The following is a 26,024-nucleotide window of genomic DNA, read 5'->3' as shown; positions in this document are numbered from 1 at the left end:
GGTTTCAGACAAAATATCCTGTATACTTCATCATGCATTCACAACATCATACTATTGCTAGCCACATATTTATACCACATATTTACAGGATCCATTCAGTATTAAGTTACGGCTCTTTCTGATACGAAAGTACAGATTTAAATTCCAAAGGGCGAAGACCATGTTTGGATTTTTCTTTTTCTTTGTTTGCTTGTTTTAGTGCCTAGCACAATGAGGGCCCAATCCTGAGTGGAGATACCTCAGGGCACTACCAAAATGCAAATGAAAAGTCACCAGTTATCTGTACTATGTATTAGTTCAAAGGGTTATGTTTAAAAATATTTGTATTTTTATGTACATTTTCCATTTCTCACTTTTATTGCACCATATTCAGGTGCACACTTTGTAGTGGCCTAAGTAATATCTTGAGAACGTTTCAGGATTTGTAAGTTGTAATCCTGCCACTTTCACCATGACTTTATACTACTCTACTGAAGTTGTTTTCTGCATTTACTCCGACCATTTGTCATTTTATATACACTGCTAAATTAAGAGAATTCCATGATCTAATGGAACAAGCTAACTCAATTATTGCTATGTCATTGCATGATAATTTTTGGTGACTTTCAGACCTTGCAGTGAGGCAAGCACCGTAGATCTATTTAATTAGAGCAAGCTTTTTTATTTAATTCGCTCACAGCTTGGATCTTTTTCATTTTCATATTTCAACAGAACAGATTTTTGGATTGCCAATCCCTTTTCTCTACAAGTTGCATCTCAGTTGATGTTTGCTACATTTGCTGAACTTTGCCAATATATTACAGTGGACACAGGGAAGCTTGCTGCTTCCCTGTGCTCCCATTGCCCTGGAGTGGCGGATACCAAATTTAAGCTGTTTTGAAATGCAAACTTTTTATATTCAAGTAACAGTGAAAGCTCTGTTTCAGGACAGAGTGATAATTAGACCTACAAATAATTTCTGGAAACACTTGCACCAGCATTTTTTATTAAAGGCCCTGTAATGGTACATTAAAATAAATTCTGGCTCACATGAGAGAGAGAATTCCTTCAGGCGAACCCTGTTTCAAAGGCATAATTCCCCAAGAAGGTAAAAGCAGCCAAGCTCACACACGAACAGTAAGAGGACATGGAAGGTGTTCACTGTGATTCTGAGATTTGCAGCTGATGCCTTGGTGATGGGGGTAGAGGAGTAACATTAAGGGTTGGTTGTTGTTTTCACACTTCTGCAGTTTTGAATATAAGATTATTTTTTAGCCAGAGGCTCAGTCAAAAAAGAAAGGCAGGCCCAGGAATTGCAAGGACCGACAGGACCTTCCCCATTCAACCAATTGCGTATGCAGGGGCGGGTAGGCTTCTCACCAGGGAGTTATCCATGGATCTTGCTAGGACCTTTTTGTTTCATACTGGCCCCTGACTAGTCAGTGTCTGGTGAATTTTTCAAGCCTTGTATCAGACTCATAGATTTTAAGGCCAGAAGAGATTATCGTGATCATATAATCGGACCTCCTGCACATCACAGGCCACAGAACCTCACCCATCCATAGACCCATAACCTCTGGCTGAGTTAGTGGAGTCCTCACATCATGATTTAAAGACTTCAAGTTACAGAGAATCCACTCTGTAGTTTAGTTTAAACCAGCAAGTGACCAGTACCCCATGCTGCAGAGGAAGACAAAAAAACCCCAGGGTCTCTCCCAATCTGACCCGGGGGAAAATTCCTTCCCAACCCCAAATATGGCCATCAGTTGAACCCTGAGCATATTGACAAGACCCACATGCCAGGCACCTGGCAAAGAATTCTCTGTAGTAACTCAGAACCCTCCCAATCTAATGTCCCATCTCTGGCCGCTGGGGATTTTAGCTACTAGCAGTTGCAGATGGGCCATATGCCATTGTAGGCAGTCTCATCATACCATTTCCTCATGAAGCTCAGTCTTGAAGTCAGTTGGGTTTTTTTGCCCCCATTGCTCCTCTTAGAAGGCTGACCTTTACCAGAGATGAGCTGCAGAGAATACAGTGTATGGAGGTGATGTGACCCCAGAGTCTATGCTTAGTTCCCTATGTATGAGTTATCCACCCCCACCACAAGCCCTTTTTTCTATCCCTTGAGTCCCTTATCTCTTTTTTCCTCTCTCCTTACTTTCCGCTTCTTCACCAAAATGGCTAAATTAGATGTCCCAGTGGAACATCCCAACTCAAGAAATATCTGACGTGAGGCACTTAACTGCGAGGATTTCATGTCCTTAGAGCTATTCAAAATACAGAGAGGGGAAGGAAGAATGATTGAATGAATTCCCAAAAAGGGAACAGGACCAGTCAGGCAAGCCAATGAGTTTGACCAGGCAGAGATTATATTATATTGTATTAACTGAACATGGTTTCACCTCAATTGGATTAGCCAGAATGAAAGGGGCCCTATAAACATTTAAAACACTGTCTTTAAAAACATGTTATAGACTTAGCTAGCTCTAGTCAACACACTGTTACCTTAAACAGGATTTAAAGCTTGCTATGCTGGCCAGGCAAGCTGTGTGGAAAACTGCTCCATATATCAAAATTTAATCAATCAGCATGGACAGAGCCAAAAAAACATACATCCCCCCCCCATTAACCTTATTACCTGATGTAGTTTGAGTGACATGCGTATTCCAGGAACCACCACTTTCCTCAGCAATTCCATGTCAGCAAAGATCCATTCATCTCGGATTGAAGAGATACGGAAGTCGCCCTTAAACAGGGCATGCAGCCCATACAGGAAAGATTCCAAATTACTGTTTGGGATGGAAAGTAACCCCAAATCATTAACACATTTAAAAACCTCCATATGCAGCATCCCTTCATTACATCAGTAGAAATACTGATTTACATAATGTAACACTGAACTGTAGAGACAGATATAGTTGTCATATTCCTCTGTACACATATGAACATAAGAATGGCCACACTGGGTCAGACCTATGGTCCATCTGGCCCAGCATGTGGTCTTCTGACAGCGGCCAGTGCCAGATACTTCAGAGGGAATGAACGGAACAGGGCAATTATTGAGTGAGCCATTCTGCGTCATCCAGTCTCAGCATCTTGCAGTCAAAGGCTTAGGAACACCCAGAGCACGGGGTTGCATCCCTGATCATCTTGGCTAATAGTCATTGATGGACCTATCCTCCATGAACTTATCTAGTTCTTTTTTTTAACCCAGTTATAGTTTTGGCCTTCACAGTATTCCCAGCAATGAGTTCCATAGGTTTACTTCTTCATGCAGTGCATAGTCACTTCCTTATGTGCTAAACCTGCTGCCTATTAATTTCATTGGACAACCCCTGGCTCTTGTATTATGTGAAGGGGTAAATAACACTTCCTTATTCACTTCTCTACTCCAGTCATAATTTTATAGACCTCGATCACATCTCCCATTAGTCATCTCTTTTCCAAGCTGAACAGTGCCAATCTTTTTAATCTCTTTTGATAAGGAAGCTGTTCCATACCCCATATCACTTCTTATACCCTTCACTGCACTTTTTCAATTTCAAATATATCACATCAGTCTGTGGTGGAAGAGGGCAATAGCAGGCCTGTTTAAAAAAATAAAACCTAAGTTACAGCAACATGGGTATAATTAAAAATATGATAATTATATTAATGTTTGTAGTGGGCATGCTATAGTTACAGGAATTAGTATATATTTGACGAAGAATGCTGAGGGTCAGATTAAGTTACAAGAATGCATCATTTTGATACTTGTTTTAAGCAGCTGGAACTTTCCAGGGGAGTGCAACACTACAGTGTATGTATCCATCAGGAGATTGCCTCAGTTGTGCCATTCTTGGTGCAAAGATTAAGAGCTTTACTACCTTCTTTTGCTTCATCTCATCATCTCCATTTAACTCACCACGAGGATTTGTCACCATTTACAGTTCCTAATTATAAATAACGTATTTTTAAAAACTAAATTGCTATTATTATAAGTGCTCTTTTGCTATTTTCAAGTGACTCAGGCATTTAGACTCCTACGTTTTTCCAAGCTAATTTAAAAAACCCTGTGAAAGTTATGGACCTTGTGATCTGCCCCAATGAAGTTACTGTATTTCAGCAAGATCATATATAGTGACAATCCTTCAGAGGGCCAACTAGGCAATCTCGCTGTAATATGGTGAACTCAGAGGAGGAGTTAGTCAACAGTTGTCCTTTCACATGTGATAAAGAGTAAGTATGCTGTGCTTGGTGTCCAGGAGGAAGACAACGTTTTAGTATGTGTTTTTGAGTCACCAATTTCCGGTTTGCCAACACACACAACTAAATTTTACACTAATCTGTAATACAACATCTACCAACCACAGGTGACATGAACTGGGCAGGCCAATGAACCTGTAACACTGGTCTAACCTGCATCTTGATGAAGATTATTCCGTGTGCCATGTGTTACAACACTCCTCCCTGCACCCCTTTTTATACATAGGCCTCATGCTGGGAGCAAGGAATGAAGTTCAATTTCAAAACTTGATTAATCCTGCTCATTTTTCAGCAGGTATCATGGACAAGGAAGGTGTGAAGGCCCTCCACTCCACTACTCTCAATTTCAATTAGTTAAGGAAGTGAGATGTTCAGTTTCAAGTCTTCTACATACTTAATTTGCTGAGCCTTGGCACATCTTCATTGGATTACCCACAATATTTATGAAGGAGGGTGGCCTAGAGTATCTGTTCCTTTTGGGGGTCCAAGAAGAACATTGCTTTTGTATAAAGAGTTAGCCATTACCCCAAACCTAGATGCTCGCAGGCTCCCCTCCTCCAAAATCCCTAAAAACAAGAGCGTAGTATTACCTAGACATATGATGGGAAGCAGTCCCCAAAGCTCTCCGCCCCAGAACACAGAGTCCGTAACAAAGAGTCACCAAGGAGGAGTCTTTATCTGCATCCAGCGGCTGGTAGTAATAAATACATTAAAAAATAAAGAGTCATGTGGAGAAGGTAGGGAGAGATTCATACTATAGCAAAATGTATTCTGATAGGAGGAGTGACAAAAAGGAAAATACAGAAAGCTACCAGAAATCAACTTCAAGTGGCACTTATGCTAAATAAAAATGGGTTGGCATTCAGAAGCACCCAAATTCAAATTAGGGGTTCTTTTCAAACAGTGCTTTATAAACGCTGCCTTACTAATGAGATTTGTACAAAAAAGCACTACATTGCCATTTGAACTAGTTGCAAGCTGAATATAGTACGTACTATCCTGCATGCATACTCTGTTCTTGAATTCTAGGTTTGAGTCATAAAAAGACTAGTCTTGATTAATAGAGATGTAACAGGCATTTTAATGGACCAGGCCATACACCTCTCACTTAAAAGTTATAAACAATATATATTTGTGAGTTTACTTCAGAAGTATGTAGACGGCTTCCACTCATCAGAACACCCAGAGCAAAAAGTCATTTGTGTGGTGCTTTGTAAAGCAGTACTACTGATGTAACACTTCATTATAAAGATAATTCTCTAGGCAGTAAAATGTCATGTATCCAAGTTATTAAATCTGCTTTCCACTACCCCCACAAAATAATTGCCAAGTAACGGTCATGTAATAGAGGCAGACAGTTTTCTTTGATGGCCATTCTCCACGTCTAAAAAAGGTTTCAAATATACTTTCTAGAAGAGGCCTCCTTTTAGTCACTTACCTCCAATGAGCTCCCCACTCTAAAGACCCAGGTATGTCATTAAATCTAAAGGATCGGGAGACCCTTTTACCCATGCCCTGAAGACCATGTCTATTCATGGTCAAACCACACATTTGAGAATTTAAATAAGCAGATACCAGTGTAATTCTCTAGACACACTTTTGTATAAACTTCCTTAAAAGGGTGCAGGAGGTTTGGAGAGAGGACAAAGAGGCTAGGAGATGAAGTGCTCATCCAGATGAAGTGGTCCAGAGAAGAGCTTCAAATTTGACCATGAGGTACCTAGCAATGCTTTTGGCAGTCGATTTTAGATACTATAGAGATTTGCAGTTAGGATTGTTTTGATAAACACGAGTGACACCATGGCTATTCTAAGACCACTCTTCTCTGCCTAAGCAGAGGCCCAATCAAGCCAAATTATGTTGGTCGCTCCTCCTTTCCCTAGTGCACTTCCAACTACATAATATACTACTTGCAATCTAAGACTAATTTGAATTTTGGTCTCAAGAGATCAAGGTCAAAGCATTAACTCATCAACCCAAACCCAATGTAACACTTTCCTGCAAATCAATTTGAAATCTAAATTTCAATAGACAGTTAAATCCAACCCTACCAAAGAAAATATATTTAAGAGACTTTCCTAGAAAAGTTTAATAGTTCTGGTCACTCAGTCATGCCTACCTTTTCTCTTCGGGAGCAGCAGTACTCTATCCAGTTGAGGTAAGTCATACAGAAACTTTCTCTGGAGACCCCTGCTAGATGATGGTCATAATCCTCATCAATATTTGGATTAAATGTAGGGTCCACATCAACATAGTTGCAGTCTGCACATGGCTGTAATCCTTCCTGCATTGTCTCATTAGCTAACCATTCCTCCAGCTTGGGGGATGTTGTGACATAATAGATAATGCCCTGAAATGGTACAAGTTGAAAATATTACAACCTATACTACATATCAAGGAAATAGTTTAAATCTAATTTGTTGTATTAAATTGTGTATTTCTCTGTTACACACGAGGATGGAAATAGCATACCATGCTGTTTGAAAGTGCACCAGGTTTGATTAGTGGGGGATTTGTTACAGGCTTGTTTGGTATGTTTTTTAAAAAGGACTGAATTTAATGTTTTTAGTTAAGAAAAAACAAACTTCAAGCCCTTGTGGCTGCAAAAAGAGCCTTCTAAATGTGAAGTCTGACAAGTATTTCAAGGCCAGATTTATTTACCCCTCAGAAGTATGAAAGATTATGATCGTATTTGAGACAGTGTGCGTATCGATCTTTTGAAGAGATCAAGGCCTGTTGGCTCAGGGTGACCATTGAAGATCTGGCAACTGGCATCTTTTTGCAAAAGTAGACATTTTCCAGGGAGTCTCAGGCCAATATTTTCCCTCTAACACTGTTATGCATTGATGTCATGACAGTGGCCTTCTGCCCCCATTCCCCCATCCCAGAGGTGGCTGCATTTCAAAGATGGTGCCTGTACATACTTAATAGAGAGTTTTGGGATTCTTGGGAATGAAGAGATCACAAGTATAATTTCTTATCATTAACACAAAATAGTATTTATGTGCAACCTTTGCAAGCAATGAGAGTATGGCAGGCTTCATACATTCCCCCAGGTTCAACAAGGCCCATCTTAGTTTTGGATTTGCAATAATTAATTACAGAAATATTTTTAACAAAGTTTTCCTGCAAATAACCTTAACAAAGGTGCACTTACCCAGATCTAAAACAAAAAAAATGATTGTTCAAAGGTATCAATCGAACAGCAAGGAGGAGTTTGAGGATTTGGATATTTTGTAGTAGTGATGGGGGAGGGGGATGGAATTTTTTTCCTTCTTCAGTTCTGTCCTGGCCAGATTCATATTTGGGTAATTACTTTCTGTCCCCTAAGCTTCCACTGATGTTTCAGTTGGATACAGTAGTCACTCTCTGTCCTAGATTATTGTGTTACATGGCTGTCCAAATGCGAAAATAGCTGTTACACTTTACCACAAGGCATGTTTACACTTGATTCTCAGCTCGTGATTCTCAGCTCAAGGAGACATGCTCACACTAGCTCCTTGCACTACAAATAGGGCCCTACCAAATTCACGGTCCATTTTGGTCAATTTCACAGTCATAGGATTTTAAAAATCATAAATTTCATGATTTCAGTTATTTAAATCTAAAATATTAGTGTTGTAATTGTAGGGGTCCTGACCCAAAGAGGAGTTGGGGGGGAAGGAGGGGGAGAAGGGTGTTTCACAAAGTTATTGTGAAAATTTAGTTGGTGTTGGTCCTGCTTTGAGCAGGGGGTTGGACTAGATGACCTCCTGAGGTCTCTTCCAACCCTAATCTTACATGATTCTATCATCGTAGGGGGGCTTGCAGTACTGCTACTCTTATTTCTGTGCTTCTGCTGGCGGCAGCGCTGCCTTCAGAACTGGGCAGTTGGAGAGTGGCGGCTGCTGGCCAGGAGCCCAGCTCTGAAGGCAGAGACGTCGCCAGCAGCAGTAGCACAGAAGTAAGGATGGCATGGTATGGTATTGCCACCCTTACTTCTGCGCGGCTGTCTGCAGAGCTGGGCCCTCAGGCAGCAGCTGCTACTCTCTGGCTGCCCAGCTCTGAAGGCAGCAGCACAGAAGTAAGAGTGGCATAGTATGGAATTGCTACCTTTACTTCTGCACTGCTGTTGGCAGGGCGCTGCCTTCAGAGCTGGGTGCCCAGCCAACAGCTGCCACTCTCCAGCTGCCCAGCTCTGAAGGCAGCGCAGAAGTAAGGGTGGTAATACTGGGACCCCCCTAAAATAACCTTGTAACCCCCCAGCAACTCCCTTTTGGGTCAGGACCCCCAGTTTGAGAAATGCTGGTCTCCCCTGTAAAATCTGTATAGTATAGGGTAAAAGCACACAAGACCAGATTTCACGGGGAAAACTGGATTTCATGATCCATGACACATTTTTCATGGCCGTGAATTTGGTAGGGCCCTAGCTATAAATCACACCCCCAGCTCAACGTGTAGACATACCCTCAAACAAGCTGTTCTCCTATGGTGAATGAGAGATTCGTGTATTCATAACTTATATTGCATTGTGTAATCCTCCTGATGAAAGGCACTGTATACACACGAAGTGTTCATGCTTCCAATTCCTCAAAATAACATTATGTTGAAGGACAGCTGAATTCCCCCACAGCCGCATTTGCTAAGTGCAGAGCCATACCTTTACATAATAAGTGGTGAGAATTTTCCGAAGATCGAAGACTTGAAGCATGGATGCGGCACTGTTGTCTGTGATGCTGTAGCCTTCCAGAACATACTTTGTCACAAGCACTTCCCATGCCAGCCAGCGTTGACCAAAGGTAGCATTGAACGAAAGCATATGTGGGATGTGGCCAGGTTCACAGCAACAAAACCCTTCATCTTCCTCTACCCCCTCGGTGATGGCCTCTACTTCTCGTTGCTGACAGTAAGTGCCTTAGGGGATTTTAAGGAAAGTAAGAATTTAGAGGACTAATTTGAAGATAATTGATATTTTAAAAAGTTTGAGACACCAGAATACATCACAAATTATATTTCTGTGAACAGCAGGTAAATTAAACTACTGTCTCTAGCTTAACTAATGAAAAAAATTAAAATTGCTTAGTTTTAATTAACCACTCTATATTCAAACATGCAACTCAGGTATAGGAAAAGAGAGTAACTGTCCATCATTGTATGTTTAACACATTAAAAAGTAATGAGAAACCTACATTAGCTCTGTTATAGAGCTCTGGTTTTCTCTCACTTACATAACAGTGGCCACAGAGACCCTGAAGCCCAAGTTCAAAGCCACTGGTTTAGAGAACCAAACTGTAACTTCTCAAAAAAGAGTCAACTTTGTAAGCAACCAAATGGGTAATCAAAGCACAGAACTCTTACCTCTGAATTCAAGCCCCCTCAGCTGGAAGGTGACAAGACCATTTCCTATCTCTATAAGGTGTACTAGTGCATTGAGGTAGTCAGAAGCTAGGATGAAGCAGTCCCCAGTACTGTAGTTCCCCCACCGCCCCAGCAACAGGTCTCCACACAGGCTGTGCTGAAGGGAACGGGTTAAATGCTCATAGAAGATTGAATTCAGGTTGTTATCATCTGAACCTGCAGGAAAACCCAAGCTTCTATCAATTAAAACTTGTACTTTGCTATCAAGAAAATGTAGCAGTGAATGTAATGTTATTTCAAAGATCTCAATCTCTTTATAGAGGCAACTATTCAACTAACTGGAATTTATTCTGAACGCATTGATAGGTTTAAAAACAAACAAACCTGATTAACCTAACCATTAATTTCTGTGATCTCCAAGCCACTCCTTCAGTTTCACTCATACTACTCCCATGTACCTAACTCCATGCAGTGCTATGCTTAAGCACATAGGCAAAAAGGAATCAAGCAACAATCAGTAGTACTACTTTAGGATCCCACTGCCCTGGCACCTAGATACCCTTTAAGCAGTGCTCAGTTCCCAAATTGCCCTTGTTCATAGCACTCAAACGCTATAGAAAACAAAACAGCTGTGCGGATACTGCAACAGGAAGGGGAGAAGTAGGTAGGCATGGAAAGAAGAAAAACAAGGCAGAGTATACGGTAGTTTGGCAGAAGAGTTGGAGAAAAGGGGATGTGAGGGCAGACAATGGAATGGCAGAAAGGAAAAAAAGATATCAGAAAATACAACTGTGACGAGTAAGGAAGAGATGACCACTGATCTAAAAAAAATTGCTTCCACTTTTGTAGTTGTGTGGTTTAGCAAGAAGGGTAATGGGGAGCTTGATCAGTTCATTTCCAAAAGAAAGAGGTCCTCATTCCATCATTGGATCAATCGGTTTGTTTTGCGCACACAATAAAATGTAAACATTATGCCTCTTCCTAGGTGATTGAAACTATTCCCTAATTGGTTCAGACATAACAATAAAAAAAACCCCTAATGGTTAGGGTATAGACATTGTCCATACTTAAAGCTATTCACAGTTAAGCTAGTAGGAACTTTAGTTTCAAAGTACATTAAGTTTACTTCTGTAATAATTCCCTTCCCCAGCTAAAGCAACCCCCCCTGAAGATTAACTACATTTATAAAAGAGGTAGGTATTTCCCCCCCACATAAATTAGATTACAGAGGGTGCTATGTATATAAATACACACAAGTCAAGCACTTTAAAAGAAACCCAATTATAAGCTGGGCTACATGTACTGCAGTCATAGAACATTCAGTGTAGGAGGTGAACCTCAACTTGATATGCAAATACAATTTTTAATTCTGTCATAAGGAGTTCCCAGACACAAATGGAAGTTGATGTGAGTCTGTCATGTACAGATATTACTAACATGAAAGGGACACACATCTCCACTCTGTACCATTTCAACCAAAAAGGAGGACTATTACCTGGATTTCTATCAAGCTGGGAAGCGAGTCTTGTGTTTGAATGGTCCACACGCTTTGTGCTGAAGACAACAAAATTAAAACAAAACATATTTAAGAGTTTTACGTACTATAGGAGAATATAGGGAAAGGAGTTGTAAATGATGCTGTACCAAAGAAAAGGTTTTTTTATGATAGCTTTGAAAGCTTTGCCTGCAGTTCTTCTTTACCTCAACTTAGAATCCTGCCAGTACATAACAATGCCTTTTAGCTGTAGTAGTGTTAGAATCCAATACACCAAAGCCCTCTCCTTTGCCCACAAAAAGCCAATTAAGATAGATAGTTTCTAAGTTCTGCATGAAGTTTTAGCTATGTTACTTGCATTGAAGTCAATAGAAGTAGCAAAGCTAACACTTGGCTGTGCTCAAAGTTTACTTTTCAGGGTGGCACTAGTAGTTAAGAAGCACAAGTGCTGCTCCATTTTAGTTCTCCTCACCCCAAAAACTGCCATTATGTTCGCTGAAGGAGAAACCCAAATTTGTACACCAGGTTTTAAAAGCAAGGTCTTTAAATAATTCTACTCTGACAAGTGACTATAAATGACACCTAGGTTTCATTCATATTTATTGCCCGTGACTCGACATGATACTTGCTCATTTTACATGTGAAATGATTTTCCCCTTAAATGCTAGTACTATAAGCTCATCTTGCCATCTGAATGTCAAGCTGGGTTTTTTCTGGTTCAGGCATCATCAAAGGTAAAAGATTCTACAGGCCACATCTTACCTCAATGATACCTGCATAACCCCACTGTTTCAGTCTAAGGGAAGGTTTAATTGAAGGTACTATCTGACCTGAAGAATCTTTTATTGGTGGTGGTGCATAAGCCAAGAACTGATATTGACTAAGATATCAGGGTGAGTTTTTGGTTTTGGGAATTAGGAAAAAAATATTTTTCTTGTAAAATGAGCAAATGTGAAATGGAGTTACCAGTACAAATAAGGAACCCGCAAATGCCCTTTGTATACAGTCACTTTTCAGACTCAATTTTCCCTTAAAATTTCTGTCATTTTGGAGCTTAAATTATCCAGTTTATATGCTAGTGTAAATAAAAGCTACATGACAGGAATGAAATGTAAGCACTGTCAGTGTAGAAACAGCTGCTAGGATGTTTCAGAAAAATAATATACTTGTATGAAAGTATTAAAAGCCATGAACAAGTTCTCTCTCAAAAAAATCATAGCACCTAGAAATAAAAAGACCACATTCAGTCACAGCTTTCTCTACTAAACACAGCTGACATGGCTTCTTAATGGCTTAACTTCACCCACTTGTAGTCTCTTTCCCAGAATTTGACAGGTCTGACATATGAAGTGATGAATATTGCACTTCCCAGAAAGGGGTTCAGTGGGGTGGAGAAGAAAGCCGATATAGCCGCTTGGACAAACAACATTGCAGAATCTGTGGGGTGACAGGGTTAAGGAAGCCAAGACTACAACGTGGTTCTTTTGCAATATCACTTAATCATCAGATCTCAAAACACTTTACAAAACGAAAGGTAAGTATCATTATCCCCATTTTAGAGATGGGGAAAGTGAGGCACAGATGTTGTCATCAAGTAAGAACAAAGCAAGATCTTCCAAATCCCTCATGTATTATATAAAGGAAAAAATTATTCAGCAGTACTGGGCACCGTATTTTTTTCTCCCCCCCGCAAACAGGAAAAAAAGACTAGAATTGCGAACTTCTGTATTAAATGAGAATCAACACCTGACCCAGGACAGTAAACAAAGTGCAAGTCTCTATCTGCGGATAAGAGGCTTCAAACCATGAACTAAAGACTGGAGATAATTGTTAAATAAAGGTAAATCTTGGTCAGCCCTATAATTTTTCTAATGGAATAACCTGGTCTAGGTCTTTTCTATGATGGAACTGTTCTAGTTTTAGTAGTATATCCAGATAGCAAGTGCATATAGTTGTCATTCACATTCATTAGGCAGGATAAGGTATTCTCTAGATTTAATTAAGTATACTACAGTACGAGTCAAATTATAAATAGATGTAATTAACAACAAGTTGGAATCTTCAAAGGATACGTGGCACAGCAAAGGGCTGGGCAAAAGCATGGAAAGCAGAGCCCCACGTGATCTGCCAAGGAGCAATATAAGTATACACAAATCTCAGTTTATAAAAGAGTTCCCAAAGCTAGAGAGAAAAGGGGAGAAGATAAAATATATAAATCATTTTGTGACTTAACTAAACCAGGGGGTTTTACGTATGAACTTCTCAACAGAAAATACATATAATTTTGACTTGCAGTAAGATATACACTTACCATTATAATTTTGTATGAATTTGTTAAAAAACACTCCTTTATATAGATATTGAACAATCACAACAGTAAAACAGATAAACATTAAGCGAGTCTTAAAATACATTAGAACATAAGTTTGGGAAAAAAGTAAACAGTTTTAGTCATAAAAATAGAACCAAATATTGGGCTAAAACAGAGTTTCCCCCTTCAATCTCACTGGTTCACTATCAGTGCTTTGGAAAACTAGTAGTCTTGTAAGCACTTGAACAGGTCTGCCAAAGTGCTTCTAGCCATACTGTGTGTCAGGAAACTGAAAACTAAATCACATAATTCACATCTTCTCTGCTCCAAGGAAGTGCGGGGACTTTAAAAGAATAGATACCCTAACACATGCCAAGGCCAAAAAATTGATCCTGCGAACCAGAGATTCCCAGCTATCCAGTAGTATATGGTCATTTATTCATAGCACAGATGACCTGGGAGATTACATAACCACCAGAAGGCTTTTCATTCCTTGGATTCTCAAACACGGTGATCTGAAATACTCAGTTTCAGGAGTGTGTTATTTTGTGTAAAGTTACCTTGCTGAAGAGTATGGACATGAAGAAGAGGTCTAGCAGCATGGTCTCAGAAAAACTTTTGTAGTCAAATGTAAAGAAGAGCACTGTGAAAATAACAGTGACATACTGGCAGGTTGGGTTGCTGAAAGAGGAACGCAACAACTTCAAACCAGCTATGGTGATCATTAAAGCGCCAATCCTACAAAAGGAGTGCAGAAAGAAAAGTTACTCATCTGCAGTCTACTGCTTACCTGCTGTTAAGGAATTCCAATGTCTTCACATTCAATGCTTAATAGACATGTTAAGGTTTTTTTAGGTTACGACTATAGTCTTTCCTTCATTATTCCCAATTCAATCAACACTCTACAAAAACAATATTAGCACAATCTGTGGGATAGTCTTCCCAAGAGATATAGCAAAAAACCCATGCGTGACAAATGTGGAGCTGATATATAATAATGTCATGAATACTGAGAGGCAATAATTTTATTAACACTGTGACAGGGTCAAGGAAGGGACGCTTATTGTGCATTGGTTATTAGAATTTGCTGTATGATGATATTGGACTAACCTATATTAGGGGTGGTGGAATATTATACACCTATAATGCTCAAATTCAATGAGGATTGTGTATGAAGATGACACAATGGCTTCCCAGACAAGAGCTCCCCAGAAAACACTTGAAAGACCATAAGAAAAGCTGTTAGCTTCAAGGATCCAGTCTCTAGTGAGTTGCAAACCATTCTCTGCGAGAACTGGGAGTTACTAGATGAAAGGGCTACAAACATTTCAAGTGTTATTTGATTCCTACAAAACTAAGGAGGCAACTGGCTGACATGGAGAGATTCTGCAGAGGGAATTTAAAGAAGTTAAGTCTTCCCAGATCCACAGAATGGTAAAGCCTTAGGGAAAGACTAGATATGCATACAATCAGTTTTGTTGTTTTAAGATCAGTTTTCTCTAAAATGCTGTTGTTCTAAATAAATAGCATCTTGCTTTAAGGAGGCCATTTGGTCACTGTATTAACCTTTGATATTCTTCTCTGAGGGACCAGAGCCACAGTCACACCTGCTGGAATAATCACAGTGCCAAGGGAGTGCAGTCAAGGCCCAGTCTGACAGCAGAAGAATTGTATGGTTCCAAACGGCACCACATGACAGCTAAAGGACGGGTAAGAGGTGCACTTAGCCCAGTAACTGACACATCATGGCTTGGGTTTTTTTGAAGTTTTAAATGGACAAAATACCAGAGAGAGTATTGTAGGGAATAGTCCTGCATTGGCATTGATAGGCTGGATGGTAATAGAACTATTCTATCTCTGATGTCTGCAATTTGATACATTACTAGAAAATTCTGTGGCTTGAAATCTGCATAGTATTTGATATGATCTGAAGGGTTCTTTTTAACAAACCTGAAAACTCAATTTTATGATTTCTGCATTTAAAAAGTTTACATATTTCATTCAAAATAAGCCATATGGTGATCCAGACATATGAGTTTGCCAGGTACTGACATTAGAAACTAATTGTTCTACTTTGCTTTAATTGCAACTTGTATTAACTATACTTCCACTGCCGCTGTCAATTATGACGCCCTTTGCCATTTAGTTCCACCATATTGGGTATACTCAAGTTACTGACAATCTTTTCTACTTACTCTGTGTCCAGTTTCTTTGGACTAGCAATGTTCTTGGCACTGCTGCTGAGCTCATTGAGGACTATCAGGGGGTAGATAACATTCTTCTCCACAAAGAGCAGCCATACATGAAGTTTCTCAAACCACATTACATGGGCAGCATCTAAACAGCAAAAGAGATCACAGATTATACTAGGGGCCTAAATAGCACAGGAGATTTCTAATAGGATGCTGTTCATTTTGGGTCTAGATCAGTAGTTCTAAACCAGCCTAGGTCATCTGAGACCAAAGTTCTGGCCCTCTGGCAATTGTCAGGTGGCATACACAAAGATCTGGTAATCTTTAGTACTGAGGCAATTTGTGGATAACTGCTCTCTCCCTGCCAGTTTCAGCAGAGAACCCAAAACCGAATAAGGATTCTCAGACTGAACTACCTTCTCATCCATAAAAACAATCCTTCCAAGTCATGGCTGAATGTCATTGGAGAGAAGCTTGCACTACTGTATCTACATAAAGTTTCCTGTAGTTTTGGATTTTGGTAAATGTTACAGTTTCTGCATATCAGCAAACATGATTACTTTTTTGAAGCGATGGAAGCTGTTACCATAGCTACTGATCAAATTACATTTCATTTTGATTGTTATAAAATAATGTTTTTCCACTCATATTTGAATTAAAATGCTTCAGATACATGTCCCCACAGTCTAGAAGAATTTACCGTATATACATTACAAACATTGAATCTATCTCCCCATGTAAGTATTCTCACACTTCTTATCAAACTGTCTGTACTGGGCTATCTTGATTATCACTTCAAAAGTTTTTCTTCTCTTACTTAATTGGCCTCTCAGAGTTGGCTCTCTGTATGTGTATATATATCTCCTCAACATATGTTCCATTCTGTGCATCCGAAGAAGTGGGCTGTAGCCCACGAAAGCTTATGCTCAAATAAATTTGTTAGTCTCTAAGGTGCCACAAGCACTCCTGTTTTTTTACTGTATATACTCTATCATAAGCCAGTTCATTTATAAGCCAACCCCCCAAGATGGATAAGTAAAAATGGAAAATTTTTATGACACGTTCATAAGCCAACACTATAATTCAGGGGTCAGCAAACTTTGGCTCCCAGGCCATCAGGATAAGCCGCTGGTGGTCCGAGATGGTTTGTTTACCTTGAGCGTCCGCAGGCACGGAGATAAGCCTAAGTAAACAAAGTGTCCCAGCGCACCAGCTGCTTTCCCGGACGGGCCGGGACAGCAACTGGTGGGGAAAAATTTGGGGGAGAAGCTTGGCGTCAGGGGAGTAATCCCTGTGACCACACCCCACATGACCACAGCTCTAGCCCGGGACCCCCACACTCTCCCCATCCCATCCCTTCCCACCTTATCTGGGGAGGGCCAGGGGAGGATGTCTCTGGCCTTGCTGGAGCTTCTCTGGCAGGCTGGGCAGCACAGCCGTAGCCTGCTCCGGAGGGCCAGGCCAGGAGGCGCGGCCACAGCATGTTCCAGCGAGCTGGGCTAGAAGGCATGGCCGCAGCGTGCTCCAGCGGGCCGGGCAGAGCGGCTGCAGCCTGCTCTGGGGGGCGGGTCCGAGCGGCACGGCTGCAGCCTGCCAGCCCCAGAGCTGCAGCTGCTTTGGAGGCTGGGGGGAGAGCAGCGTGGCCAGAAGCAGAGAGACTCTGGCCCGATTCTTCCCTTCTGGCTGTGCTGCCTCTCCTTGCTCCCACTATTGGGGGGAGGGGCTGTGTCCCATCTCTCCTCTCTATACCTGTTCATAAGCCGATCCCCTTCTCTGGTGCTCCCCTTTTTTACTAAAATAATTCGACTTATGAACAAGTATATACAGTAATTATCCTGCAATTATAAACTGACAACCAACAGCCTCTTGATTTTTTTTATTAATTGCAAAAAAAATATATAATACGACATTGTTATTGTTGAGAGCAACACACACCCACACAACTAAGGGAAAAAAATCAAGGTTAAAGAACAGCACTCACACAGGCCTGGAATCAGCTCTGGATTATGTCAGTTTTCAATTATGCCTCTCCCTCAATGATATCAAATCTGCTAGGAAGAGGTTGCAGGGGTACAAGGTGGCCACAACCTCCCCATCACCAGGGAAGTCCACAGGGGTCCACAACAGTCAGAAAAGTGGGAGGCACTAGCCAGGAAATGAGTTAGGATAGCTGAGACATACTGATTCAAACATCTCCACTGCAGCCTTCGATAGCAAGGCTTCTTTGGAGCCCCCAGCAGATATTAAAGTTGCTCCCCTCCCAAAGCAGAACCCTCAGGGAGGGCAGACTACTGCCTGCCCTACCTCAGGTGAATTCTCTCTGCTGTGCAAGGGGCCAAGCCATGGTACATTATGATCTGTAAAATTTCATATTGATGTATATGGCTTTAATTTTGCATATACATATTAGTAGGAGACACAATATTACAAACATGTGAGCACTGCAGCCTAATTACAACAAAAGTTTCTCAATTTGTGCGCATCTTAATTCTCAGCCATAAAATTGTATTTAGGTAGGTATTTTTCATTTATATTTTTCATCCAAAAAATCTGATATCAAATCAGACTGACTGTATTTATTTGAACATGTAATCACTGAAATAATGGAATTTAAAACTGCAGCTAGGGGTATTGATGCCGAGACAGCAATTTACCTGACTAAACTGCAGGTTAATTAGAAGGCGCCCACAAATACATTCTGGTATGAGATGAAGTTTTAGATACAAATCTGACAGCCCCTCTAGAACTAGGTAAAGAAATAAGATGCTTACTTGCTATGAATTTATTTTCTCTTCTTTACTACTCAGCTATCTACTAATTTCTATTTACAGGGCTATTAGAATGTTATTGACCTGGCAGTTCTTATTTGCCATTAAATGACTCAAACAGGAGATAGTACAATTTGCTGCTTCTTGTATGCAATGCTAGATTTGGCTCAGGTTAACACTGAGATGTGTGAACTTATAAACTTCAATGAAAATTGTTTTTTACCTCTAAACCTGGCTGCCTGCAAACTCAAGATCTGAATGCAGAATTGGACAGTTCTCTGGTATATTTTCACTAGCCCAATTCAGCAATTGGAGCAAGAAGTAGGAATCAGAAAACTTAGATTCTATATAGATTTTTCCACTGGCTTGCCATGTAATCTTGTTGGAAATATTTAGGCACTGATCAGCATGGACAAATGCTTATGCATACATACTCCACACCATGTGAAGTAAGACTCCACTAAAGCCAACTGGGCTGCATGCAAGCTATAGGTGGTCCAACCACACAGATTGGCTTGCAAGGCTTGGGGCCTTAGTTTGTCTGTTTTCCCACTTATAAATGGGTGTAATAATTTTCACCTCTATAAAGGCTTTTAAGATCCTCACATGAAGGATACTACTGTATGTAAATATAAACTCATGTTAACACTTTTTGTAAGGATTTTCTTTGGTTAACTGGGGTATATTTGCTACCTTTTTCAAATGAAAGTTCCTTAGAAAACAAGTTTCATAAAGAGTTTCATTAATGAAAGAAATAAAATGGAGGTGCATTTGTTAGATTTATAGTGCAGATAAATGTATGTTTAAGCATGTATATATGTGTAGTTTCACACCTAGTACCCTTTAAAACAAATATAACGCACTGTACTATTCTATTTTCAGATGTTTGGCTGTTATTTCCAAACTAACTTTCTACAAACATGCCAAAAGCATTAGTTTTTAATAAGGACCAACATAGCAAACTGAAAGTATACAAGTGGGTCTGAAATATCTAAACAATTTAAACCCTCCAAAATATTGAAAAAAAGACAGTGAAAAAATATATGTTTGCCAAAATGTTGCAAGAGAAGTTTCAGCACAGAGAGTAAGTTTTCGACACTTGTAAGATCCTGAAAAGGATTCAGTGCAACTGCGGTCATCATAACAATAGCATTGCTAGTGTGACGCCATCATTATTACTTACTAAAGATACATAAAATGCCACAGGATCAAGCAAGGCATGCTGAGGTAGGAAAGAATTAACACTGTCACTCAGAGACCCTGGAACATTTAAGCAATGAGAAGTTGTAAAGCAAAAAGTTAAAGTAATGGTTAATATAAACTGCTCAACCATTAGTGCAAATTTTAAAAAAATTACTGATACTTACTTCGGACTTCAAATTGATAATATTCCTTGGTTTTCAGCAATGAGTGAGAGAAACAGTGCCAAGGAAGCTGCTTTCGGAGTTGAGGCAGCACATAATGGGTTAAAAATCCTACTGAGCCCACCAACGCATACAAAATGTAGCTAAGGACAGGCTAAAGAAAAAGCAAAGTTGAACAAAAGATAGGTTCTCAGTCTTATAAACAAAAAGCAAATCAGTTAACAACTTGACGTTTTCTATAACCTTTATCAATCAGCCTGTAAAAGCATGTCTGGACTTCAATTCCCCTTTTAACATGAGAAAGTATGTCAACTGTAAGAATGTAAAATAATGAGAGTTGCCTCAGAGGATAACACTTCTAAGATAGACAGATTATTCTACTTTTGATCTTCCCTGAAGACTGGGTTGCTACCTTTTCTTCTATAGTATTGCTGATCTTCTTTCATAGACAGTTGGTTCTGATTCTTCTGCGTTTCATCTCTAAAATGGCAAAATTATTATCCTTGAAGGAGGATTTCTGCTAGATAAAAAGGAGGTGCAAGTGCAGAAGAGATTGATTCTCATTCTGGATTATATTTTTAAGATTTCTCTTGAAGAAGAGTTGAATAGCACCCTCTTACTGAAGTATACCCTTTACATACAGCAATATAACATCACCTCCATGTATGTGAGCGCACTGCTGTTCAAGAATTTTACAGCAACACTCACTATACGTGAACACAGTATCTTTAGAGACATGAAAACAACTAGGAATCCCGTGGCACTTTAAAGACTAACAGATTTATTTGGGCATAAGCTTTCAAAAGCCCACAAAAGCTTATGCCCAAATAAATCTGTTAGTCTTTAAGGTGCCACCGGACTCCTCGTTGTTTTTGTGGATACAGACTAACACAGCTACCCCTCTGACATTTAGAGACATGGGTATGCATTTTATATTACAGCAGTGCCTACTGCTGAGCTAAATTGGGGTTATGAATCATATTTTCATGGGTAGCAAGACGGCTGTGAATTCACAAACTTAAAACTTTTCATATGGGTCTGTCTAGAAGCTCATTTTTAAATGTCTGATGTCTTTGGCCATTTAAAATAAACCTGAGTGTAATAAACTATTTAGTTAACAACAGCAGGTAACCATTTGGGGATGGAGGCCACATTCATCAGGGATAGGTGGAGTTTGGGCTTTCCCTGGAAGGGACATCTGCCTTAGTAAAAACTAGTGTGGACGTGGTCATCTCTGCTCAACTAGAAGGACCCTCCATCTGAAAATGTTTAGATTTAAAAATAAACCGACACAAATGCTTAACAAGAGCCTCTCCATTTTTGTAATGAGAGAGAGCAATAGAGTACTGGAATTCTTCCAGAATGTATGCCATTTCTTTTCTTCAGATTACTTGGAACAGTGATGCTGGACAAACAAATTAGACATTCTAATTCTTCCAGGTAGCCAAAATCCAGCGTATGTCATCTGTGTAGCAACTTGGCCCATCATATTTGCCCTGGCAATTTGATCCTTTGCTCAGTGTGAAAGTTACATTTGCTTTCAATACTGTAATCAAACTAGACAGTTTTAGAAGGTTTCTCCAGCTACTTAGGCAGCTAGCCTGGTGTGTAAATACCAAATTCCGCCACTGGATGTGCTTAGACAGACTCCTTCACCCACACAAATCCTGTTGCACAATGTGACCTTAAGTCACATCAAGTTGAAAATATTTAAGGGTATTCTGAAGCATATGCTAATGATAGCTAGGCTGATAGGTGGAATTTAGAAAGCAACTGTAAGGAAAGGTCTCCTGACCCCTTGATATCCTGCAAGGAACCATCCCTCTACCCCCCACTTCCATCCCATGGGAGATGGACACTGTCTAGGAGCGACAACTGGACACAACAGGTGAAACCCCTTCGAATCTTTTTGTCAGTTTACTTTCTCCCTCCTCCAGAATAAGCCTGTAAGTATTTCTGTGGGTGGGTAGAGCGAAAGAAAGGCACTTCATCGAAAAAATTGGAGCGCCTAGATAGAGAAGTAGGAGTGGGGAGGAGGGGAAGAAAAGGGAGAGGAATATTGGGGACACAAAAAAATTGAGATTTAAAAAGGTCTTCACGGCAGGTATTAGTCATACTGTATGTCTGAATAGCACCTAGTGTAAGTCATGCCCCAAGCCCAAATGGGGCCATTGGGTACAACCATAAAAGAGTATTAAATAGTAGCATTAGCAAAAAGGCATCTACAAGAAAAGAGGAAGTACAGGTATTTTATAAATTGTGAGGCATAATGCAATAACTTACCTGCAAAACTGTGAATACTGTACTGACATGAATTGCAAAATAGAGTACACCAATGACGAGGCACACTATCAGGTCAGATTGTAACCGTTCATTCTATGGAATAAAAAGAAAATAGCTTGAGAGAACAAATGTTGGTACTCTTCTTCCAGTCCCAGGGTCACCTCCACTTACCTCTTTGGTTAGTTAAAGGAATATGGGGGAGCTATTGTCAAAAGAGTTCAGCACTGACCTAAATTTGCTTCCACTGAAGTCAACTGAACTTTCCTCTCTAATTTTGACAGCAGCAGCTGTTAGATAAGTGCTTTCAAAAATCCCACCATTTTTATTTCCCAACTCCCAAGAGAAGACTGCAACAAGCACCAGTCCATGGAAGATAACCCTTACTTATCTGGTTTTGATCAAGAGCATTTGCCCAAATGATTTAATTTAAAACATCTAATCACTGCCATAGGTGAAAAGTTAATGGACAAAACACTTTCATTCTGGATATTCTTCTCTTCCAAAGTTTGAGCCTATTGCCTCAATGTATGTAACTGAATTAAGAGCTTTTAAGGCCAGAAAGAAACACTGATCTAGTCTGTCCTCCTGCATAACACAGGCCAAAGATTTTCACCCAGTAATTCCTGTATCTAGCCCATAACTTCTTGCTGTGCTAGAGCATCTCTTAGAAAGATGTGATCATGTTTTAAAGACTTCAAATCATCACATTCTTAGGTAAATTTTTCCAATTGTTCGTTACCCTTGCATTTAAAAAAAACAATAACGCCCGCACATACATTATTTCTTTTCTGAATTTGTCTAACTTCAATTTGCAACCATTGGATCTTGTTATGTCTTTGTCTGCTAGATTAAAGAGCCCCATACTATCTATCAGTAAATCTTCTCCCAATGCAGGTACTTTTAGAACACAATTAATCTTCTCTTGGATAAATTAAATAGACTAAGCTTCTTAGGTTTCTCACTTACCGCTTGTTTATGTGAAACAGGATAACAACTGGATACTGTTATTTTCACAAGCATTTACAGTGGATTTACTCTAGGTATCCAAAGAATGTGATGATAAAATTAAGTCAACAGAGCAAGTCTCCAGTGTTACTAGAAGCAACTCATTCTTCATTAAAAAAACGCACCAGCTTTCCTTAGTTTTTAGTTTCTGTTTGTGGGCTGGATTGCCCAAAGCTCTTGTTTATCCAAAAATACTGAGTTAACATCTTTTGGCAACTATCACTCTTTTCCACTTGATCCTTCATACACACACCAGGTATCACGGTGTTTATTTGGGTACATATTAAATTATGAACATGAATTACAGAACATCATCAATTATCCTTCACTGTTCTATCATTTGGGAGTTCTGACCTTCTTAATTGTATCTCTTTTTTGATAGCTTATATTGTCAAGGCACTGGTAATACTTTTTCTCAAGGCTGTGCATTTTTAATTGGGTGTATAGCTAAAGATACAGTGTCGTTTCAATACGGATAGTCAATGAAGCAACAGACTCAGCATTTTATATTCAAAGTGGAAATGCATTCTAAAGGTAGATGCAACTGGTCTTCTGAATGTAAAATTTCGACTCAAATACCCATTAGCATTAACTCAATCCTTAAGGAGTTATTTTTCACCGTGTTAAATATAAGTAACTAAAATTCTTGAAGTCAAATGAAAGTCAATGGGACTTGAATGCCTTACTCCCTGAAAGTCCCAGCCCTGGACTGCAGAGTATATAGTGCTAACAAATTCCAACTAACAACACTAAACTAGTACATACTCTATTGGCCAGGATTCAGTATATGTCTGGGTTGAGTTTTACAAAAAGCCAGCCTACTTACCACTGAATTTCTAAGTTTTTCAGGTAAAGGATCTTTGACTTCAGACAGAGGATCCTCTGGGTTTTTGTCTTCGGAATTAGGAAAAATTTTTGATTGTACTAAAGAGCTAAAAAGATGCAAAGCAAGAATTCACTGTGATAAATAAATTGATTTGGGTGGGTTTAGAAGAGGTAACAAAATAAGAGGCCTATTACAAATTAATAGAACATAAGCGGTCCCGATCTGCTATCTTTTGTGACTCAACTTACTTAAAGGAGTTTAGAAATCTCAACAGGTATATAAAGGTAAGCCTGTTTGCCTCATCTCTCTTTTACTGAAAGGAAAAGTTCAATAAAAATCTGTTCAGATTTTCCACCTCCACCCCCCAAGTAGTCTGTTGGTCCAAATGCAAAATAGGCAACCAAGGATTCTAGTATTAACTAAAGCTCTAACAGAGTAACCCACACTCCTTTAATTTGTAGGGCCATATTGACCAAGCAGCCAAACTCTTAGTATATGCTACTAGTAATAAAGCGTGATATGGCCACGTTTAGAAGCTTTTCAAAGTATTTTTATGGCCTCTTTACCAATAGTATCTAAGTGGCTCACAACCTTTCATGTATTTATTCTTGCAACACCTCTATGAAGTAGGTAAGTATAATTATCCCTATTGCATACATAGGGAATTCAGACAGCGATTAAGTGACTTGCCCAATGTCACAAAGGAAGTTGTGGCAGCATAGGGAACTGTACCTGGGTTTTGAGCATTCCCAGCCAGCATCCTAAGTACCAGACCATCACTCATCCCTCCCTTTTGTTTTCCACAGGGTTGGACCAACATCAGTTTCAGTGGTACTACTGGGTTTCTACTAATGATCACAATGTATCTCCTTTGAGAGTTGCCTTGAGGACAGATATACAGTCAGACACTTACAAAAGTACAGAAGGGTCACTACTTTGTCTGCTGAGATGATAGGATAACGCTACTAACAAGCCACAGAATATTGAGAAGAGGACTGGAATATGCTGGCCATCCCAAGAATCCTGGGGACAGAAGAATTAAATTTTAACAGAAAGACAAGGATATATAAAATCAGTATCACAAATCAGAAAACGTGTAAAGTAATAAGAAAAAAGAAAGATGAAAAAAGTCATATGCTTTTCAAAATAAAGGTATTTTGTTAAAATGTTCACCAATACTTTCTATAAGTTAAAGCCTTTAATCAGTTTTTATTCCTGTTAAATAAAGACTTGAACTGTCTCCTGTTCAAGTCAACGGAAAACTCCTACTAACCTTAATGATCATGTCCTAAGAGTGCTACCGTCTGATCAAGCATAAGGTTAGAATGCCCATGTTCATACACTTTATTTGTATAATTAGTGCTTATTTCATAAGTATCTACATATTCGCTTCTAGTTTGCCTATAACAATGTTATGTAAGTGGTGAATACCATATGAACACTATAATAAATTGTTTCAACTTTCCCTTGTGGTACTTGTTGACACACTGGGACCAGGTCTTCTTGGAGTCAGATTGCTTGGGAATGCAGCCCAAACCTGGTAGTAAAACTCCATCTAAGGCTATAATAAATTAGTGTGTGTTTACTATGCTGCATCACTTGGGTTCAAAAGTAATTCACAATGAATCCTCATTTTGGTTTTAGAAGACTGCAATAGTTTTATTATTTGAAGTTTATTTTACAAGTACCACACAGTCGTATGTAATTTACCCATGTAATTAAATGTTCAACAGTTTTAATGTACTGTACGTACTATTATCACATACCGCATGATCATAATCCCTTAAAAATTATTCAAATTGAAGTTCCATTCTGAAAATTGACTATGTAAAAAAGTGTCACCTTCTTACTCAATAGAACTAATCTTTTTGTAACGTTTGCTGACTTTAGATGAAAAAATATTTATTCTTTTACTCCTACTATGCTGGATCTGCAGTGATCAGATTGATTTAACAAAGTTTTGTTCTATCTTGTATATCAACTGATTTGTTTACTATGATCTAATCAGTTACACCCCTGCAAAGATACTGAAAATGATTGCGGATCTATAGGTTCACCGAGGGCACAATTTGGCTAGTAAATCTTTCCATCATCACAAGTAATAAAAAGCTAGGTTGACTCTCAGAGCCCAGGCTGAGCATGCAGGACTGACTGTTAGAAAAAGTCATTTTACTTGTAAACTGAGCACATTTGACCTAGAAATCAATGACACACTA

General features: G+C 39.4%; 1 protein-coding gene across 8 annotated transcripts in view; it reads right to left on the bottom strand.

Annotated features, from left to right (window-relative positions):
• The window catches only part of PCNX1 (pecanex 1), a 130,072-nt gene that overhangs the window by 22,362 nt on the left and 81,686 nt on the right, over positions 1-26,024 (bottom strand). For 7 of the 8 annotated variants that reach the window (XM_042849372.2, XM_005309364.5, XM_042849370.2 and 4 more), the window contains 14 exons: positions 24,722-24,831; positions 23,809-23,914; positions 21,978-22,070; positions 19,698-19,848; positions 15,566-15,707; positions 13,931-14,108; positions 13,132-13,240; positions 12,367-12,496; positions 11,060-11,118; positions 9,565-9,780; positions 8,867-9,120; positions 6,347-6,577; positions 4,818-4,918; positions 2,621-2,771 (listed from right to left, as the gene is read on the bottom strand). In XM_042849372.2, the coding sequence (XP_042705306.1) occupies positions 2,621-2,771; positions 4,818-4,918; positions 6,347-6,577; positions 8,867-9,120; positions 9,565-9,780; positions 11,060-11,118; positions 12,367-12,496; positions 13,132-13,240; positions 13,931-14,108; positions 15,566-15,707; positions 19,698-19,848; positions 21,978-22,070; positions 23,809-23,914; positions 24,722-24,831 (2,031 nt within the window). The remainder of the gene's footprint in view (positions 1-2,620; positions 2,772-4,817; positions 4,919-6,346; positions 6,578-8,866; positions 9,121-9,564; positions 9,781-11,059; positions 11,119-12,366; positions 12,497-13,131; positions 13,241-13,930; positions 14,109-15,565; positions 15,708-19,697; positions 19,849-21,977; positions 22,071-23,808; positions 23,915-24,721; positions 24,832-26,024) is intronic. The other variant, XM_042849369.2, reaches the window with a different exon arrangement.

This window comes from Chrysemys picta, chromosome 4 (genome assembly GCF_011386835.1).
Source record: "Chrysemys picta bellii isolate R12L10 chromosome 4, ASM1138683v2, whole genome shotgun sequence".
NCBI classification, from domain to species: Eukaryota; Metazoa; Chordata; order Testudines; family Emydidae; genus Chrysemys; species Chrysemys picta.
This window is presented reverse-complemented; position numbering and strand designations above follow the sequence as displayed.